Source organism: Belonocnema kinseyi, chromosome 2 (genome assembly GCF_010883055.1).
Source record: "Belonocnema kinseyi isolate 2016_QV_RU_SX_M_011 chromosome 2, B_treatae_v1, whole genome shotgun sequence".
Classification (NCBI taxonomy): domain Eukaryota; kingdom Metazoa; phylum Arthropoda; class Insecta; order Hymenoptera; family Cynipidae; genus Belonocnema; species Belonocnema kinseyi.
Window position 1 is genome coordinate 166,601,877 of NC_046658.1, and position 22,717 is coordinate 166,624,593.

The 22,717-nt window shown below is 23.9% G+C and overlaps 1 protein-coding gene across 1 annotated transcript in view; it reads left to right on the forward strand.

Annotated features, from left to right (window-relative positions):
- Positions 1–22,717, forward strand: part of LOC117167148 (PC4 and SFRS1-interacting protein) — a 37,735-nt gene that overhangs the window by 12,033 nt on the left and 2,985 nt on the right. Inside the window, exons 4-10 of the mRNA XM_033351861.1 lie at positions 28–554; positions 6,362–6,545; positions 12,681–12,800; positions 17,148–17,496; positions 19,775–19,949; positions 20,038–20,091; positions 20,190–20,255. Coding sequence (XP_033207752.1) covers positions 28–554; positions 6,362–6,545; positions 12,681–12,800; positions 17,148–17,496; positions 19,775–19,949; positions 20,038–20,091; positions 20,190–20,255 — 1,475 coding nt within the window. The remainder of the gene's footprint in view (positions 1–27; positions 555–6,361; positions 6,546–12,680; positions 12,801–17,147; positions 17,497–19,774; positions 19,950–20,037; positions 20,092–20,189; positions 20,256–22,717) is intronic.

Genomic DNA, 22,717 nt, shown 5'->3' on the forward strand with positions numbered 1-22,717 from the left:
TTTTTATTTTACTATCAAAATCTGCAGCAGCCGTAGTTCCGAAAGCTGCAGCGACTGTAGTTCCCAAAGCGGCTGCAGCAGCTGTAGTTCCAAAAGCGTCTGCAGCAACTACAGTTCCTAAGGCGGCTGCAGCAACTGCAGTTCCAAAAGCTGCTGCAGCATCTGCAGTACCAAAAGCTGCCGCAGCATCTGCAGTACCAAAAGCTGCTGCAGCATCTGCAGTACCAAAAGCTGCTGCAGCATCTGCAGTACCAAAAGCTGCTGCAGCATTTGCAGTACCAAAAGCTGCTGCAGCATCTGCAGTACCAAAAGCTGCTGCAGCATCTGCAGTTTCAAAAGCTGCTGCTACAACCGTGGTTCCAAAAGTGGCTGCAGCAACCACCGTAGTACCGACGACAGTGGACGAAGCAGCAAACAAGAAAGCAAGTACAGAATTGGAATCAATGAATGTGGACAGCGATACTGAGAGTGGCGCTTTGATCATCGACGAGGGAGAAAAAAAGAAGCCGATGAAACGAAAATCGGTGCACGTTTCCAATACACCCAACACACCAGTAAGTGTTATTTATTACATTTTGCATAAGTTGAATATTAAACCTCAAACGGTACACTGGTGCGAATTCGCACCTGAAGTTTTTTCATTTTGTTGGCATTTACGCAAACACAGCTTCAGCGGATTACCCCCCATATATATTAAATATTTAAATATATTTGTTAAATATGTGCGATATTTGCTAGTTGTTTATTATATGTTCAATATATCAAATATTTAATATTAACATTGCAAACAAACCAATTCCGCACCAGTGTACCGTTTACGTATGCTTGGTTGGAGTGTACCGTTAGAGGGTTAAAAAATACTAGAGTTGGGGTTTCTACAATTTCGTCGATGCAACAATTTTTGAGATTCGATTGTTGTCGAACGAAACCCTAAAGTAATTATGGAATCGCCGACAAGCCTTTCTCGAGACTAAAGGGTTTGTGCGATTATTCCTTACAATCAAAATATTCAAAAGGCCTCGCACTCATTCACCGGGAATTTAATTTATATCCCGAAAATTTACTTCGGATCGGTGAAAAATTCAAGTTTTAATTGTTTTAATAACTTTAGCTAATTTTGAAAAGTGATTTCTACTTAATCTACAGTCGCAGTGCAATATGAGTGTATTTATTAGGTTACGGATTTATTTACGGTTTGTGGATCTTGAATTTTTCAGATTGTCTCATTTTACTCTGATTAAATTGTGATTTATCATTGAATAATCATTATTTTCCAGTATAAGAAAAGCCTTTTGCAATTTTATTTCGCTGACTGAAGTTTGGTAATTTATTTTTTGAGCGAGAATCTTAAAAATTTTTAGAGAGAAAAAATCCCTCCAACTTTGATTTTAACCTTTTTTTAGATAATTACTTTAATTGTGATTATTTTTTTCAATTATGATATCATTCAGTTTAGAATGCATAATTAGATAATCTTTCACTTTAAAAATTTTCCATTTTAGATATTTTATTTTTAAGGATACATTTCAATCGAAAGAATTTTAAATGAAGTTTTAAAGATTTGTACAATTAAAAATTACAAGTGTTTAAAATCGATGATTTTTTTATCAAATTTATTTTTAGTTGATCAACTGTTGAATGTAAATTAATTCATGATTTTTTAAATTGAATTGTACTCTAAGATTTAAAAAGTAAATAATAATTTAATTGTACAAGACGATTCGGAATCAGTCCATAATTTTAGAATATCCAAATTTTAACGTTAAAAATTAAACTGTTTCAATTGGAAAGTCTTATCATTCAAATAAATGTAAATGCCCTATTCAATCTCTATAAACTTTATTTGATTTTAAAACAACTTAAAAATAATATATTTATAATTAAAGGCTTTTATTAAATTTCAAATATAATTTCAGTATAAAATATTTGATTTTGAAACCGTATGTAATTTGTAATTTTTCAATTAAGAAAAAGAACTGTTAATTTAAAATCAGTTGTTACAAATGAAATATTCAAAAATAAACAAAAAGTAAATAAACTTCGAACGCTACAATTTTAATTGCTCTATTTAACAAAATTTAATTTTAAATTCGAATTGTTAAATTTTGATTTATAAATAACAATCGAACATCTATTCTTCTTAGAAAAAATTCGAATAAGTTGAAGTTTCAGAAGATTTATTTTATTTATATTTTATATATATATTATTCAGAAGTTTTGAAAAAATTCGAACAAGAAATTTAGAAGCTTTTTATGAATTTTGACAGGTTTCAGAAGAATTCAAAACATTTTCTAGGGAAATTCAAAATGATTTTTTATTTTAATAAACTAATCTTAAGATAATATTTACATAATTGTCAAAAATGAATGTGAATGCAATTTTAAAAATTTGTAAATGTTTAAAAATGGCTGAATTATAATAGGAAATTTGGTTACATTGTTCGTTGCGAATTCATTTTTCTTTGGTTAAAAATTCGACTCTTTCGTTAAAAGTTAAAATCTTTTGTTAAAAATTATTTTTTTAAATTTATTTAAACATTATTTTTGTAGAAAATTAATCTTTCTTGTTCAAAATTCAAGAATTTGGATTAAAATTGGTCTTTTTTTAATAGAAAATTCAACTAATTCATTGCAAATCCACATATTTGGTTTAAACATTCTTTTCGATTAAAAATTTGAAGTGTTCCAGTTAAACCAAATTTCTCATTTTAGTTGAAAGTCATCTTTCAGGTTGAAAATAAAATTACTTGGTTGAAAGTTAAACCTTTATGTTTAAAAATAATTTTTTCGTCGAAGTTTAATGATTTTAATTAAAAATTTATTTCTTTGGTTGAAATATGAGATGTTTGATTGAACTTTTTTTTTTTGATGAAAAGGAGTTTTTTTTGGTTGAAAAATTATATTTTTTAATTGAAAATTCATCTTTTTTGGTAGAAATGAATCTTTTTGGTTAAAAATTCATTGTTTTTCAAAAATCTAACTATTCAGGTTAAAGGTTCATCATTTTTGTTGAAAATTCATTTTTCTGGTTTTAAAATCTACTAATCCAGTTAAATATTTACAATTTCAGTTAAAAATTCATAAGCTGGTTGAAAATGCCAATTGTTTTTTTTTAATTAGTTTATCTGTGGAAATTCATTTTTGTGTTCAAAAGTCAACTGTTTTGTGAAAAACATTCGAATATTTGTTTAAAAATTTATTTTTATAGACAGAAAATTCAAATAATTAGTTGGAAATTCAACTATGTTCTTGAAAATTTAATTAATTTGGTTAAAATTCAAGTAATTTGTTCAAAATTCATATTTTTTTATTGAAAATTCTACTGCTTGAATGAAATTTTATTTTTTTGTTAAAAATTCATTTTTTTCGTTTTAGAAGTCAACTATTTTCTACAAAATTCGACTATGTGGATGAAAATTGATCTTTATAGATAGAAAAATTAACTATTTTGTTAACAATGTAGTTATTTTTGTGAAAATTGAAGTATTTTGTTAAAAAGTAATATTTTTTGGTCGATAATTCAACTGTTTTGATGAAAATTTATCTTTTTGTTGAAGATTTAAGTTCTCGCATTAAAATTAAACTTTTTTTTTCAAAAAGGCATCTTTTTGTGTTGAAAATTGGATTATTTGGTGACAAATTCAACTGTTTCTGGCGCTAAATATCAACTGTTTTTTTTTTGAAAATTCGTCTCTTTTACATGTTTAATGTCAAAAAATCAACTATTTGATTTCAAATTCATCATTCTTGATTAAAAATTAACTTTTTTGTTGAAAATTCATCTTTTCTGTTTAATAGTCAACTTTTTTTTTTTAATTGACTATTTCTTTAAAAATCCGTCCAAGCCTGATTTCAACGGTTTAAAAAAAATCAGTTGAATTTTTATAGTTTTCAATTATGATGCCGAAATTTCGTTGCAAATTAGGACCTTTTTAAGAATTATGAAAGGCTTAAAAAAATAACAAACATTTTCTTAAGATTCCTAGGTAAACTGAAAATGACTTCTTATTTTGTAAAATTAATTTTAAGCGAATATTTGAAAAGATTTAAATAGTTTTCAAAAATTGCCAAAAGTCAATCATTTTAAAAGATATTTAGAAGTTCTGAAAATTTTTTTAAATAATTTAAAATTTGAATAAATGTAAAACAACGTGTTGATGTTTAAAAAATTTGAAATAAAATTTTGATGCTTTTTAAAGATTTTAAAATTATTTGAAATGAAAATAATTTAACTTTTAATATAAGAAGTATTCAATTTATAACAAAAATTAAATTTTTAATATTTCCAGATTAAAATTGCTTAACAATGTTTTTAGATAATTTTTTATTACTTCAAATAACTAATTCACCCTGAAATTCATATATTTGTTTAAAAATTTCAATTATTCAGTTAAAAAATTATATTTTATGTCTACGTTCGATTTTAACAGTTTTTAAATAATTAGTGGAATTTTTATGTTTTTCGATTATTCTATTATTTAGCTTACAATGCGTAAGACAACATTTTTTTACTTTAAAAAATTTCCATTTAAAATTGTTATTTCTAAACTTGCATTTTTAATTTAAAGAATTTTTAAATACTTTTTTAAGGACTTGAACAAATAAAAAACAAAAGCCTTTAATGTTGAAAATTTTAGATAAAAAACATTTTTATTTATATTTATAAATAAATACATTTTTTTAATTTATCTGTACTTTAAGTAATAAAAAGTGAACACAAAAGATTTGACAAAACTATTTTAAACCAGTTCAAAATTTAAGAATTTTCAGATTTTAGCGTTAAAACTTAAACGGTTTCAATTTGAAAGTCTTAGTTATTAAACAAATGTGAACGTGTGACGGAAAGTTTATAAACTATTTCCAATTTAAAAATAACTTCATGATAATATATTCTTAATTAGTTGAATTTTTATGTTTTTCAATTATGGTATCATGCTATTATTTAAATTAAAAATATTGTTTCAGTCTAAAATATTCAATTTTTAACCCATTCAATTTGAAATTTTTAATAAAAAAAAAGAGATTAATTATTAAATATTTAGCAATATTTGAATTTATATTTAAGACAAGTAAATTGAAACCAATTATTTAAAAGCAAAGAATCTTTAACTGAATTGTTTGACATAGAAAACCTGGAATCGTTAAAATTTCGAAGAGCCTTTAAACTTTCAAGGTTACAATTTTAATTGTTGTATTTGAAAAATGCTTAATTTGTGAGTGAAATTTTTAAATTTTGATATATAATTTACAAATAAACGTTTGTAGAAAAAATTTGGATAATTATAAGAGATATTTAGGAGTTTTAAAAAGATTAAAAATTATCTTAAAAATTTTAGAAAGTTTTCTTTAAATCGTTGAAAAACTTTTTAAATATTCTCTTAAAATAATTTTTCAAAATGAAAAATAATTTTTAATTTTCCTAGGAATCTTATAAAAATGTTTTTATCCTTTTTAAGTCTTTCACAATTCTTGAAAAGAATCGATTTTTTTTTTTAAATCTGCGAAAATCTACATTTTGTTTTATATTAGGCTATCATTTCAAGTTTTACATTAAGTTTGAATCTTTTCGAAACTTCTACATATCTTTTAAAATTACTCAAATTTCGCCTTTAAAAAGTAAAAAAGTTCAATTGTTATTTATACATCCAAATTGTAAAGAAATTTTCTAAAATGTGGAGGTTTTTCTGAAAATTGTAGAAAAAATTCAATTAATTTTGACAGATATTTAGAGAAGTTTTGAAAAAATTTCTAAAATTTTTTAAAATTAAAAACAATTTCTAGATATTTCAAGATTTTGAAATAAAATTTTGAAGCTTTCCAAGAATGTTTAAACAGTTGAAAAAAAACTAATTGAATTTCTAATTTAAGAAGAGTTCAGTTTAAAAATTTTCAATTTTTCAATATTTGATGTTTCTAGTTTAACATTCCTTAAAATTATATAGTTTTAAAAATTTTAAAGTTCATTGCTTGATTTTTTAATTTAGAGCATTGAAAATGATAACGTGGATTTATATTTTTTTTGTATTGAAAAGTGTACCTTCAATTTTTAAAGTTCAAAATTTAACAGTTCCACTTTGAGTGCTTTTATTTCAAGCTCAGCTTTTATTACCTCAAGTGGAAAATTTTGTAGCTTTAGTGTTCAATTTTTTTAAATTTCATTGACCGTGAAAAATATTTGCGAACCGGGAAATGACCGGGAATTTATTTCTTCGATTATAACGGCCACCCTGAAAAATGTTACAAGTTTAAACTGTTTAAAAATGATAAAGTAGTGCGAGGCCTGTATATTAATTTCAGTTGAATTTTGTCATCAAACTTTTTTGTCAATTGAATATTTGACAATTATTTTTGCTCTCTGCAGGATGCTCCCGAGCCAAAGAAGAAACGGGGACGCCCGAAAGACAGCACCCCGAAGGGTGAACCACATTTGGATTCGCAGGGAGAAGAAACGCAGGAAAAAGAAGTAGTGAGTCGCAGTGGCAGGAAAATTAAACCGAAGCGCTTCGCCGATTACTCAAATTCTGATGTGGACTCAGATAAAAATGGTACGTATACTCTTTTTTTTTTACTCCTGCATGGTTTTAATGTGTCCAGTTTAATTACAATTTTTTTTTAACTAGTAACTTTTTCGTATTTTTTTGTTTGTTTTACTTGGAATATTTCTGGCTTGCTTGTAATCATATTAAATCCACTTTTATTTTCAAATGCACGTTTTCTAAATAGTCTCTCTAGCATAAAATTCAACTTGGTTTTAAGATGACAATATTGAGGCCGTTGAAAAACTACCGTCACGCTATTCTGAAAACTCTTTTCACCCCTTTCCTGCTTCGTCAAAGATCATTGGACATAGCTTGAATTTGAATAATTTTGTTTAATCTAATTTTTTTTGCAATTTTATTTGATTGGCACTCTGAAAAAAGACGAATTTTCAAGAAAGGATTTTAATTTTCGAACAAAAAAGATGGCTAACAAAATATTTGAATTTATAACTAGAATTGTGAATCAATTTTTAAAAATCTTAATTTTTAATAAAACATATAATAGTCGATATTCCAAACAAGAAACGATTTTAATTTTGAATTCGAAAATTTGAAATCAATCGAGAACGAAGAAAGTTTGAGTAATTTTCAATTTAATAGTTGAATTTTGAAGTAAAATAATCGATTTTTTTTACCAAAGTGGAATACTGAAATTTGCAGGTAACAATTTGATTTTCAACCCAATAAAAACTAATTTTCAAAAAAAAAAAAAAAAAAAAACAGTTAAATATTTAACCAATAATAGTAAACATTCAACTCAGAAGTTGAATTTTCAAAAAAATATAGTTGAATCTTCAAGCGAGTAGTAGCATTTTTAATAATAAGAATTTAATTTTTAAAAAAATTCTCAACTAAAAAGTATTTTAATTTTAAATCAAAGATCATTGAATATTATTTAGGTTAGAAAGAAAGTCATTTTCAAATAATTTCTTGAGTTTTCGAACGGTGAAATAAATTTTTTTGAAATAATTTTAAAAGTTTATCTTTAACGAAGAAAGAAATGTATTTTTAACAAAATGGTTAAATTTTCAATAAAAAAAATAATAAAAATTGATATTTCAATAATATTTCAAAGCTGAATTTTCAACTAAATGATCGTTTAAAAAAAAAAATTAAACTTAAACCAAAAACAATTGTATTTTTAAACAAATAGTTGAATTTTGAAACCATAAATACTCATTTTCTACAAAAAAAGTGGCATTCTCCATAAAATTGTTAGTTATCAACTAAAAATATATATAAATTTTTAATCGAGAAACATAAATTTTCTACCAAAAAAAGTACATTTTCATTACAAATAACTTAACACTTTTGCAACCAAATCTTAAAATTTTTAACCAAGTAGTTTTTAACCAAATAGTTGAATTTTTAAGCAAAAAAGATGATTTTTTTAACTAAACAGTTAAATTTCCGAACAAAAACTATCAATTTTCAACCAAAAATAAAGTAGATAATTTTCAGTTTAAACAATATTATTTTAAATAAAAAGAAACGATTGGTTGAATTTTCATTTAAGAAAATTAATTTTTAATCAAACAAAAAGGGAATTCTAAATCATATAATTCAATTTTCAACTGCTAAAATTAATTTTTAACAAAGTTGTTTAATTTTCAACTAAAATGATAAATCTCCAACTAGAATAGTTCAACTTCAGTTATGAAAATGAACTTTCAATCCAAAAAATAGGGGTTTTTCAACATAATAGTTTAATTTTCTAATAATAAAATTAATTTTTAGCAAATTATTTTAAATTTCAACCAAGCCATTTAATTTTCAGCACAATAAAGGAAGTCCAACTAAATACATGAATTTTTATCCCAATAGTTGAATTTTCAGGTGAAAACTATCCATTATTATCAAAATAATTTAATTTTTAACCAAAAAGATGATTCTTCAACTAATGTTTTGAATCTTCAACTAGAATAGATACATTTTTATTTAAGAAAATTGAATGTTTAATCACAAAAATAAAAAATTCTAGAAATTTTTTTTAGAAATATACGTCTCAATTTAATCGTTTTTTATCATTATTTTTCATAAATGGAACTTTTTGAATGTGTTTTATTAAAAAAAAATTGATTTTATGATGCGTAATATATTTCAAGCCTTTTTGTCAAATAATAAATTCTTTCCACAATTTTATCTTATTAATATTGTGTTTCCAAATTTCTTCTAAAAAAAGTAAGTTTTGAATTACAAAATTTCAACAAAAAAAATAATTATTATGAACAAAATAGTTAAGTCCTTAATCAAAGAAATGAATTTTGAAGCCAAAAAGGCGATTTTTTTAGAAGGAAGTGCAATTTTATGTAAAGTCGAATTTTTAAGAAAAAGCTTTTTTTTTAATCCAAAAGGACCAATTCGAAAATCTTTCGCTTACAAATTTTTCATTTTGGATTTAAATTTTTAAGCGTAAATTTTTCATTTAAAAAATTTTAAAATACTGTTTTAAAGGCTTAAAAAATTTGAAATTAGTGGAATTTTGAAATCGACAATTTTGGATTAAAAAACATTTTAGTTGAACCAAAGTGAATAATAATTGCTTTTACAAAACGATTCGAAATGAGTTCAAAATTGAAGAATTTTCCGATTTTAAGGTTAAAACAATTATTTAAACGCCCGATTGAAACTTTATAAACTATTTTCAATTTTAAAATAACTTCAAGGTAATGTATTAATAATTAAAGGCTTTTTATTAAATTTAAAATATTGTAAAATTATTAAATTTTGATTTATAATAAATATTGAAAATCTCTAATTTCTAGGAAAAATTCGACTAGAAAAATTGAAAATGACTTTTTATTTTGAAGAAATAATTTTAAGAGAATATTTAAAAAGATTTACAAAATTGTCAAAAATATTTTCTATTTTACAGGATTTAAAAAAGAAAATGAGGAAGAACTCGAATCATTATAAAAGATATTTAGAAGTTGTGAAAAAATTTCAAAAGTAACTGAAAATTTGAATAAATGTACACTTCACGGAAGTGTGACATAGTTTTTGAACGGCCCCATATTATCTCCCAAAATGGATCTTTAAAATTTAAATAAGTGACTTGTATTGCAATCATGAGACGGTATAAGTATAAAAAAGTGCTGTGTTAATTCTAAATTATGTGAAGTCTTTTGTGATGTTATTAATGAATTAGGTTCTTTAAACTTAATATAAATTTGATAAGTAGATAGCGGATTAGAGCTACTGATAATTTCGAATTTAAACAGAAAGCTTTCAAAATTCAAAATATTCAAACGAAATTGGTAATAAATTTAAAAAGAATTTTGATTTAACGGAAAATTTGATTAGACCAACTTTTCTAAAATCAAAAAAATTAATAAATTTCAATTCTAAAACTTTTAAATTAAATTATTTAAAAAAAAAACTTTTAAAACAAAAAGCAATTTTAAAATGGGAAATATTTTTTAAAAAATTTATACTTCAGAAATTTGAAACTGAAACAAATCTGAACATATTTCAAGACTAAAAAAAATTTAGTCACGAAGTATTTTTATTTTAAAACTTTTTTGTACTTTGGTTTAAGTGTTAAACTTACGAAACTTTCTGTGCGAAAATTTCAGAATTCTGTACTTTCCTGAAAATCCTAATTATTACATTTTTCTTTATCATAAGTAGTTTAAATTTTGCGATTAAAATTGTAATTGTAATTGTACATTTTTTTATTTTGAAATGTTTACGATTTAAAATTACTTTTGATTTCGCACGTTTTGTTTTAGAATAATTCAATTTTGAAGGTTTAAAATTGAAAAATTTTCCATTTTGAACGGGAAAAATGAAGGTGAATTTATTTTTTGATTTCAGAAAAATTCGTCTTATAAATGTTTGTGTTAAATCATAATTTTCTTAATTTAATATAATTGTAGATTTCTACAATTCTAGAATTTTAGAAGCTTTTACTTTGAAATAATAAATTTAGTTTTCAATTTAAAATTGTCAAATTTTATATCGTTGCGATTTTAAATGTATCAGAATTCAAAAGTTTTCTCTTTTAAATTATTCAATTTTCAATGCTTTAAATTAGAAATAATACAATTTTCATTGAAGAAATTGTCCAAATTTAAAAATTTTAGTTTGAAGATTTTTAATTTTGAAAGCCTATCTAAAATATGTATAGTGACTTGGAAGTGGCAGTGAATTTATTTTTTTACCAGGAATTTTAAAAATGAGAAAAAAAGTCTGTCTTACTTTGATTTCAAGCGTTTTTTAAATAAATAGTTAAATTGTTCTCTTTTTCAATAATATTCGGTTTTAAGTGCGGAATTAAAAATACTTTCACATTACAAATTTTCCATTTTAGATTTTTTTCAGCGTATATTTTAATAAATTTTTTTTTAAATGCAGTTTTAAAAACTTAAAAAATTAAAAATTCGAAACATTTAAAATTGAACTGTACTTTATGATTAGAAAAGTGAATACTAATTTATATACAGGCCGATTCGGAATCAGTTCAAAATTTTAGAATTTCAGTCCAAAATATTTCAGTTTTAAACCGCTAAATTTGATTTTTTTTTTAATTTAGAAAAAGAACAATGACTTAATATTTAGAAATATATGGCGGTTAGTTTAAAATCAGTAATTATAAATTAAATATTCAAAAACTAAACTTTAAACTTTACAATTTCAATTGTTTTATTAAAAAAAAATTTAATTCCAATTGTTGAAGAGGTATTTAGAATAAAAATTAAAAAAATTCGGCGCAAATAGTAATCTAGATTTTGGCAGATTTCAAACAAAAAATTCAGAAGCTTTTTAAGAGTTTTGAAAGGTTTCAGAAGAATAAAAAACATTTACTAGTAACATTGAAAGTGATTTTTTAATTTGAAAAATCAATTTTAAGATTTTGAAATAAAATTTTGAAGTTTTAAGGATTTTGAAACTATTTACAATAAAAGTAATTTAACTGTTAACATCAATTTAAAGCGTTGAAAATCATAATGTGGATTTATATTTTTGGAACTAAATCTTTTAACTCGATAATTTTTTTAAGTTTAAAATTGAATTAGAGTGTTTGAATTTGCAGCTGAGTTTTTTTTTCGATTCAAATGGAAAAAATGTAGCTTTAGAGTTTGATCTCTGAAATCTCATAAGCCGGGAAATGGCAAGGGGATATTTTTGTTTGATTAAAATGGACTCTAATCCGCTCTCTATTGATAGGAATTGGAATAAAATTAGAGAAAAGAATGTACATTTCAATATTATTAAATTGGTGACGTAAAACTATCGTTCTCATGATTGCCACGTTTTTGATGATCGCTCGTAATGTTTGAAGGTAAACTTGAAGGTGGCCTGGAGACTGCCGAAACTCGGCATTTGTCGACAAAAGAACTGAAAAGACTGGTACTTTTGGAAGAGCTCAATTTGATTCGAATGAAAAGAGATAAATTAGTGCGCGAGATGAAGTGATTTTTTTCGCAGGACTCCGATTATTGGACTTTGTAAACAAGTTTCGGATTTCTGTTTTAGGATTCCTTTTATAACGATATCAATTATTTTTTTATTATATGTGACTTAAAACAGATGAACCGAATGCAGTTTCATTTTTTTTTAAAACTATATAGTTTCGTATTCGATAGATAATGCTGTATTTATCGCATCTTCAAAATATTATCAACGTGTTTTTAACTCGTTTGTTTAGTTTTTCTTTGACTGTAAATTAAATTACATAGAGTAGAGTAAGTTTTCTCGTAACTTATTTCGTTAACGTCACCGATGAGCATGCTGTATAGTAATGTAAAAAATAATTATAGAATAATGTAGATTTCTGAAAAGAAAAAAAGAGTATTACTTTTTTAAATAAATTCATTGCAGTATTTTTCGCAGTTCTTCTAATTTATATTTCACATTTGACCCTGAAACTGTTTTAAACCATTTTTTAGTTTTACGCACCAACCGAATAATATTGTTTTTTCTGATAAACTTGATGATTTATTTTTTAATTGAGAGCAATAATTCCTTGAAGTCAAATTTTTTAACTTGAGAACTAACTGATTTAAAAATCAGCGGACTTTTATTTATTAGAATTAATGCAGGAAAAATGTAAATAGGTAGGTAGATTATCATATTTTGAAATATCATATTTTTTTTTTTAGTTTATCTTTTAATATCGGGGGGATATTTTTGTTACAGAACACCATCCTGGCCGTGGAAGACCCAAAAAGATTGAGGAGGCAAATGAAAATCAAGTAACTACAACGTCCGCAACAACGCCCACAAGTGTCGCTGCCAAAAAACGAGTTTCAGCAGAGAGTGAGTTTAAAGATAAAAATTAAACGGGATCAAAGTCGTATCCCCCCCCCCCCCCCCCCCCCCCCCCCCCCCCGCCCCTTCTAAATATGAAAAATCCCGAAAAACGCCTAAAATTGAGAATTATGACCCTTTTTTTTTAATTTTCACCTTTTTTTACTAGGATTTGAATAATTATATTATAATTATAAATTATTTCCTGAACGATTTAATTGGCTAGTTTTGGAAATTTGAAGAACAGATTCTTTTAAATCAAATTTCTAATATTGCTAATAAACATATTACATTTTTAATAAAATATGTGGATTTTTAACTAAGTACTTAAAATTTTAAGAAGATTAATTTTATATAAAAAATACGATTTTTCAATAAAAAAAGCGAAGTCTTAATAAAAAAGAAATGGAAAAATTGAAAATTCAACCAAAGAAATGTTTTCAATTTAAAACAGAAACAGTTGAATTCGTCGAAAAAGACATTTTGTCAACAGAATAGTTTGTGTATCAACGAAATTAGCAAATTTTTAAATCAAAAAGGCGAATTTTCCACAAAAATGTTTATTTTTAACCAAATACTTGAACTTTCTACTGAAACAGTTTTAATTTGACATGCAAAAAACGAATTGTCAACAAAATTTTTTAATTTTCAATCAGATCAAATTTTAATCAAAGAGATGAGTCTTTTACCAAAAAATTAATTTTTAAAAAAGTACTTAAACTTTTAACTAAATACTTGGATTTTCTACCAATAAGGTAGAATTCTTAACAACAAATTTTTAATTTAAACGATGCACCGTGAAACATCCAAGAAAATTAATTTCCAACCAAATAGTTAAATTTTCAATCAGAGATGAGTTTTAAAAAAAAGTAATTTTGAAAAAAGTAATTCAAGATCAACTTTTAACTAAATAGTTGAATTTTCTAAAAAAAAAGATGAATTCTTAGAGAAAATTTTATTAATTTCAATATTTCAAAAAAAAAAAGGTTTTCATGTGAATTAAGAATAGTTGAATGTATCCAAAAATATGGAATTTTTAACAAAATAGTCGATCTTTCAAAAAAAAAAAAAAAAAAGATTTTTCAGTTTAAATAAAATTTTAAACTAAATTTTCTACAAAAAGTTATATTTTAAACCAAAAAATATAAAGTTGTTGCCAAAGGAGATGAATTTTTAATCCAAAAAGCTAAATATTCAAAAAAATGGTTTAATATTCAACCAAGAAAAGATTTTTTAAATCATGAAAGGAAACAAAATCAATTTATATAGTTGAATTTTCATCCCTAAAAAACGAATTGTCAACAAAATAGATGAATTTGCATCCAAAATTTTTTTCTATTTAACAAAAGTATTGAGTTTTCAACCAAAATAATTAACATTTTTCCAAAAGAGATGAATATTTCACCAAAAATATAATAATAAAATTTTCAACGAAAAATAATGAACATTGAATTTTTTCTTGACCGGGAATTTTACAAATTTGTAGAAGAAGAATCTGTCCACGTTCGATTTTAACAGTTTTTAAATAATTAGGAGAACTTTTATGTTTTTGAATCATGCTATTATTTAGCTGAAATAGCGTAATTCAAAATTTTTTTACTTTAATAATTTTCCATTAAAAATTTGTATTTCTAAGCTTACATTTTTAATTTAAAGAATTTTTTAATTCTTTCTTAATGACTTGAACAAATAAAAAATAATAGGCTTTGATGTTGAAAGTTTTGGATAAAAAACATTTTTATTTAATAAATAAATCAATTTTTTTAATTTATCTGTACTTTAAGTAATAAAAAGTGAACAACAACGATTTGGCAAAACGATTTTAAACCAGTTTAAAATTGAAGAATTTTCAGATTTTAACGTTAAAACTTAAACAGTTTCAGTTTGAAAGTCTTAGTTATTAAACAAATGTGAACGTGTGACTGAAAGTTTTACAAACTATTTCCAACTTAAAAATAACTTCATAATAATATATTCCTAATTAAAGGATTTTATTAAATTAAAAATATTGTTTTAGTCTAAAATATTGAATTTTTAACCCATTAAATTTGAAATTTTTGATTAAAAAAAGATTAATTATTGAATATTTAGCAATATTTTAATTTTAGATTAAAACTTGTCTTACAAATTTTAGAAAGTTTTCTTAAAATCTTCTAGAATATTTTTTGAAAATTTTGTTTAAATCTTTGAAAAAATCTTTAAATATTCTCTTAAAATAATTTTTCAAAATGAAAAATAATTTTTAGTTTTCCTAGGAATCTTATAAAAATGTTTTTATTCTTTTTAAGTCTTTCACAATTCTTGAAAAGAATCTAATTTTTTTGTTTAAAATCTGCAAAAATCTAGATTTTGTTTTATATTAGGCTATCATTTCAAGTTTTACATTAAGTTTGAATCTTTTCAAAACCTCTACATATCTTTTAAAATTACTCAAATTTCGCCTTTAAAAATTAAAAATAAATGTTCAGTTGTTATTTATACATCCAAATTGCAAAGAAATTTTCTAAAATGTGCAGGAATTTCTGAAAATTGTAGAAAAAATTCAATTAATTTTGACAGATATTTAGAGAAGTTTTGAAAAAATTTCTAAAATTTAAAAAAATTTAAAACAATTTTTAGATATCTCAAGATTTTGAAATAAAATTTTGAAGCTTTCCAAGAATGTTTAAACTGTTTAAAAACTGATGGAATTTCTAATTTAAGAAGTGTTCAGTGAAAAAAATTTTCAATTTTTCAATATTTGATGTCTCTAGTTTAACATTTCTTAAAATTATATAATTTTGAAAATTTTAAAGTTCATTGATTGATTTTTTAATTTAGAGCATTGAAAATGAAAACGTGGATTTATATATTTTTATATTGAAAAGTGTTAGTACCTTCAATTTTATACACGTAAATTATTAAGCATTTGAATACAAAATTTTTTAATTAAACATTTTTAAATTTCATTTTCACAAGTTCGAAATTTTAACAGTTCCACTTTGAGTGCTTTCATTTAAAACTCAGTTTTTATTACCACAAGTGGATAATTTTGTAGCTTTATTGTTCCATTTTAAAAATGTTATTGACCGTGAAAAATGTTTGCAAACCGGAAAAAAACAAGGAAATGACCGGAACTCACAATCAGTTTAAAATTTTTAAAAACAGTTGAATTTCTCCAAAAAATACGAATTTTCAACAAAATTGTTGATTTTTCAGTCAAAAAAGAAAACTAAATTCACATTCTTGAATTTTCGAGCACAAAAAAGTTAAATTTCTACAAAACAGATGAATTTTGAACCTTAAGAGACGCTTTTAATAATAAATCAAATTCTCATTTAATTTCTTTTTATAGAAAATTCATATTTTTGGTCTCAGAATTAAACTATTTTCCTTTTTGGTTTTGAATTCATCTCTTGTGGTAGAAATTTTATCTGTTTTGGTTAAGGTAGTTGTCATGCCAAAACTCAGATACAAAAAGTAGTTTCTCTATGGTTTTAAGAATCAAAATATTATAACTGATGTCATTCCAAATAAGACATTTTTTTAATGAAAAATATTAAAATTCACACACAAAAAAGAACTTATTTTCAACCATCTTTTTTGCAAATGAATTTTGTCTGACCATCGCTTCTTACTAATTTTTGAAGAATTACTGCACTTTAATAAATGACGGCTTATTTTTTCTGGGAAAACATTCTCAGCAACTCGACTGTTTTTAATTTTGAAAGCAAATTTTTCTATGACTTCTTCTATGGCTCTAAATTTTTAGAACAATTTTTTGAAAGACATAATTTTAAATACAAATAATGATTTTTTAGGATTATTTAGTTATTTTAAAAATTGGAAACAGTAGAGTTGTAGAGAATGTTTTCACGGAAAAAATAACATTTATCAAAATGAAATAATTTTTCAAAAAGTGGTGAGAAGCGTTGGACAAAAAAATTTTCATTGCAAAAAACAAGGTTAAAATTAATGTTTTTTTTTCGTGAATTTTAATATTTTTTGTAAAAAATAAGGTTTTTTTATTTGAAATGTCAAAAAAGTATTGGTTGAAAATTCGTCTCTTTTGCTTTAAAGTTCAACTGTTTGGTTGAAAATAATTTTTTGTTGTAAATTCAACTGTCTTTTAAAAATATCGTCTTTTGTTTGAAAATTTAACTTTTTGTTAAAAAATTCAACTATTTTGTTGAAAAATCTTTTTTTTTTTTAGTTTAAAAGTCAGCTGTTTTCTACAAAATTCGATTTCCTAGCTTGAAAATGCCACTGATATTAGTTCAAATATGACCAGTTTTTTAATTATGTTTATCCATTTTTCAAGAAAATTTCAACGTAAAAAAAAAATTAACTGCTCTCTGGTGTGTTTGGTGATTTCAGAAAAGACGAACGTGGTGGAAAAATCATTTGAAGAGGGTGTTGCACTGCCAAATATGACGTCGGAGAAGCCTGGTCGTTTTCTTCTAGCGCGCACTTTTGCCGGCGGAAATGTGGGAATCAAGCTGGATTTGAATAGACCGAGCTTTTTTAAAAGTGAAAAAGCTCAGGAGCAATGGGAGTCAACCAATGCCAGAAATGCTATGAAATTGAAGGCTCAGCTCGAGAGTGGCGAGGTTTTTCCCGAACAGGTTAAGGAACTTTTGGACTTCAATGTTCATGATGTGACAGAGGGCGATAAACGAACACCTACCAAAGATGGGTCCAGTCAGCACAGCAATTTCAAATTGAGGTGAGTTTTTCACTTTTTTTTAATTTTATTTTCTATTTTTGTGTGTTTTTAAGAAGAATATTTTGCCTGAAAAAAAAATCATTGGGGCATAGCGTAAACAGGATTGCAGTGACAGTGAATTTATTTTTTGACTCGGAATTTTACAAGTTTTGTAGAATAAAAATTTTGTCCAACTTTGATTTCAACCGTTTTTTAAATAATTTGTTAAATTGTGATTCTTATAAATTATTATATCATTCCGTTTAGAATACTTAATTTCAAAAATCTTTCACTTTAAAAATGTTCCACTTTGATTTTCAAGCATATATTTTAATCAAAACAATTTTTCAATGCAGTTTTAACGGTTTTAAAAATTAGAATCTTTTAAAGTCTAAGATTTTTTTTTATAAAAAACAAGGTGGCCGCCGGACCGGAAATTTTACGAATTTTCAGAAGAAAAATCTGCACAAGTTGGATTTTAACAGTTTTTAAAATAATTAAAGTGCAGTTAATATAAATAAATTAATTATTTTTTAAATGCATCTGTAACTGTTTCAATTCGAAAGTCTCGATAAGAATTAAAATTAATATAGTATTTATTCCGATAATTTTATTTTTAAATAAACATTTTCATGATTTATCAATAAAATATTTTTAATTCAGAGTTTTAGGTCTTCCTTTATATTAATTTTAATAAATAAATTTATTAGTATATTATTTCTATTTATTTTTTCAGCCATTACAAAATTTAAACGTGCGTTTTACCATTTTCAACATAAAAATAAATCCATAATAATACAGTCATAATTAAACATTTTTATTGAATTTAAAATATAGTGAGTTTAAATTATTTAATTTTTATATCATTTAATTTGAAATTTCTTAATGTAGAAAAAGAATTTACATAGAAAGCTTTGATTTTCTGAAAATTTCATTTCTGAATTTCATTTTCAATTTTCCTCAGATTCTTAAGAATTTAAAAAAAATTCTTTTGAAGTCTTTCACAATTCTTGAAAAAAATTCTAAATTTTTTGTTTGAAATCTGCAAAAATCTACATTCTAATTTAAATTCGTTTAAATTTATTTAAAAAATTTTAATTTTTAATTCGAATCTTTTAAAAACTTCTAAATATCTCTTAAAATTACTCTATTTTTTACAAATAATAAGTGTTCTTTTGTTATTTATATATCCAAATTTGAAGGGAATTTTTTTAATTGCGCAGGATTTTCTAGAAGTTGTAGGGCAAGTCCAATTAATTTTAAAAGTTATGTAGAAGTTTTGAAAAAATTTAAAAAATGACTTTATATTTGAAAAAATTATAAACAACTTCTAGATTTCTCAAAATTTTGAAATACAATTTTTAAAGCTTTTCAAGAATTATTAAACTATTTAAAATGAAAATAATTTAACTTCCAAAAATGTTTGTGTTTACATTTTTAATGTTTCTAGCCTAAAATAACGTGATAATATAATTTTGACATTTTTTTAAGTTTATTGATTCTTTAATTTAGAGCTTTGAAAAAAAAACTGGAAAAATTTCAAAAGTAACTTTATATTTGAAACATTTTTAAACAACTTCTAGATTTCTGAAGACTTTGAAAAAGATTTTTAATGCTTTTGAAGGATGCCTAAACTATTTAAAATTAAAATAATTTAACTTTTAATTTAAAAGCTCTCAAGTTAAAAAAATATTTTTAAATTTTTAATGTGTCTAGCTTAAAATTACTTAAAATGATACTATTTTGAAGTTCATTGCTTGATTCTTTAATTTAGACTATTCAAAATGTTAACGTGGATTTATATTTTTGGAAATTAATATGAATTTTTAAACTCTATAATTGAAAAACTTCAATTTTAAAAGTTTGGAATTGAAGGGTTCCACTTTGAATGCTTTAATTTGTCGTTTATTGTTTATTACTTTAAATGGGAAAATGTTTAGAATATGGTTTCATTTTTTAAAATTCATTGACGAATTTAAGAATTGAATAATTATGTTTTTAGGATTATTTAATTATTTAATTAATCAATAGTGCTTAATTATTTGCAAAGTCCCTGAGTATTATATATACAAGGACTCTACATAAAAGTAAATTTAGTAAATGAATCAATAATTAATTGTTTAAAAATTTACTTTGAAATATAATACAGTTTTCTTAATTAGAAATCGAAAAATTTGGTGTAAGAACCTATTTTTCTAAGCGGATTATCACAAAATATGTGCCATTTCTTTTTCCTACTGGTTTGGTTTTTTGAATTTTTTTTTATTTCTTAAAAGCCAACTTTTGTATTATTTGGTAGGTGGCTCCGTGTGGAATCGAAGCTTTTGAGTTTGGACGCTGAGATAAAATCGAACTTGGGGCTCGATCGTGCCGATGCGGATAAATGCTTGGAAGCGATGGATAGCATGCTTAAACTTCAGATTGACCCGCTGATGTTGAAAAAACACTCGCACATTGTCGGAACCGTGAAAAGGGTAAAAAAATTAACTTAAATTCAATATTTCAAGCCTTTTTTTTCTTAAATTTCTTTCAATCTCTCAAGCATTAATCACGAATTTTCAGTTGCGAAGATATATTGGCAATCTGTCGGATTGGAAACTCTCTGAGGAAGAAACGGTAAATATTCAATTCCTAAAATCTGTCATCTGCTTCTTTTTTTTTTTTAATTTAAAAATCAAATTGTATTTATATTTGTCGACTTTTCTATTTCTTAGGTGATTTTTAAGGAAAAGGCTGACCAGATTAGAAAGAAGGCAGAACAAATCTGCAATAAGTTCAAGGTAAAAAATTATCTTCAAAAATGTAGTTTCAGTAATGCCCCTTTTTGAAAAAAAAGACGTTAATTTTAAGGTAATTCTATTCAATTGAAAAGTTTGCTATTATATTTTTGGCAGATAAACAATTTTTTTGGTTGAAAGTTGATTCTTTTTAATTGAAAAGTCTACCACATATTATATTTTTGGTTCAAAATTCATCTCTCTTGGTTTGAAATTGAATTATTTGGTTGAAAATTCAACTATTTTGACAAAAAGTCACGCCATTCGTTTGAAAATTCAACTATCTTATTGACAATTATCTCTTGTTGAAAATTTATATCTTTAGTTTTAAAATTCAACTGTTTTCTGGAAAATTCGCCTCTTTATCTGAAAATTTTCACATTTGGTTGTAATTTTTTTTCCTTCTGGATTGCAAATCATTTTTAGATATAAATTTCTATTTTTAGTTTGAAAAATCAACTATTTTATTTAAGTAAATCTTTTCTGGTTGAAAATATAAGTGTGGTGATAAAAGTTCGTCTTTTTGGATGAATAATTCATCTTTTTTATTAATATTCTATTCATTTTCTTGAAAATTAAACTGTTTTAATGAAAATTAACTTTTTTGTTGAACATTTATATTTTTGGTTTCCAAATGTAAATGTTTATTAAAAAATTCGCCTTTTTGGCGAGAGTTTGCTTGAAAAATCAACTATATTGTTTAAAAGTAATCTCTTCTTTTTTCAAAAGTTCAACTGATTTTGCACAACTGTTTTTATGGATATAAAAATCGTCCTTTTGAATTGTCAATTCATTTTTTGGTTGAAAGTTAATCTGTTTTCGTTAAGTATTAAACTATTTTCTTAAAAATTCATATTTTCAGATTAAAAATTGAATTATTTTGATAGAAATTTATATATAGGTTTATATTTATTATTTACTATTATTTATTATACATTTATTATTTATATTTGGTTCCTTTATTTGATTATTGTTTTAGTCTAAAATATTCAATTTTTAATCCATTAAATTTGAAGTTTTAATTAAAAAAAAAGATTAATTATTGAATATTTAGCAATATTTTAATTTAAGATCTTATAAATTTTAGAAATTTTTCTTAAAATCTTCTAAAATTTTGTTCTGAAAACATTTCCAAAACAATTTTAAATTGAAAATAACTTCTAGATTTATCAAGATTTTTAAATAAAATTTTGAATCTTTCCAAGGATGTTTAAACTATTTAAAAAGAAAATAATTGAATTTCTAATTTAAGAAATGTTCAGTTTGTAAATTTTTCAATTTTTCAATATTCGATGTTTCTAGCTGAAAATTCCTTAAAATTATATAATTTTGAAAATTTTAATATTCATTGATTGACTTTTTTAATTTAGAGCATTGAAAATGACGTGCGAAAAATATTTATTTTTACCGGGAAATTTTATTTTTTATATTACCGAGGAATATTTATTTTTTACCGGGTGTGAAAAATATATATTTTTGAACCGAGATGACCGGGAATTTATTTCGTCGATTAAAACGGCCACCCTGTTGGTTGAAAATGAACTTTTTTTTAGACGACTCATATTTTTGGGTTAAAAATTCAACTGTTTTATAGAAATATTGTCTTTTTGGCCAAAAGTTTCAATAGTTTGGTACAAATTTAATCCTGTTTTTCGTGAATAGTCTTTGTGGTTAAAAATTAAACTATTTGGTTAAAAATGATATTTTCTGTTGAATATGTTTTATTTTTGCTACAGAAATTGAACTATTTCGTAGAAAAGTCGTCTTTTTGGCATGCAAATTCAAATGACAGTGTATTTATTTTTTGACCGGGAATTTTGCAAAATTTTTAGAATAAAAATGTTGTCGAACTTTGATTTCAATCGTTTTTTAAATAATTTTTCAAATTGTGATTTTTATAAATTATTACATCATACAGTTTGGAATGCTTAATTAGAAAATCTTTAAATTCCAAAATTTTCCTTTTTAGATTTTTGTATTTTAAAAGCATATATTTTAATTTAAAGAATTTTAAAATTTAGTGTTATAGGTTTTAAAAAACAGGGGTGGCGGTCGGACCGGGAAACCGAGAATTTTACGAATTTTCAGAAGAAAAATCTGCCCAAGTTCGATTATAACAGTTTTTTTAAAATAATTAAAGTGCAGTTTTGAAGATTTAAAGAATTAAAAATTAAAATCATTTGAAGTTGAAAGTTTTTGATAAAAAACAGTTTTATATTATCAGCTGTAAATATAAATAAATAAATTATTTTTTAAATGGATCTGTAAATAAATCTGAATAATAATTGATTTGAACAAACAATTCTAGACCCGTTCAAAATTTGAGGGTTTCCAGATTGTATTAATTATTTCGATATCTTTATGTTTAAATCAGAATTTTCATGATTTATCAATAATTTCAAAAATAAATTTATTAATACATTATTTCTATTATTTTTTTTAGCCATTAAAAATGTAAACGTGCG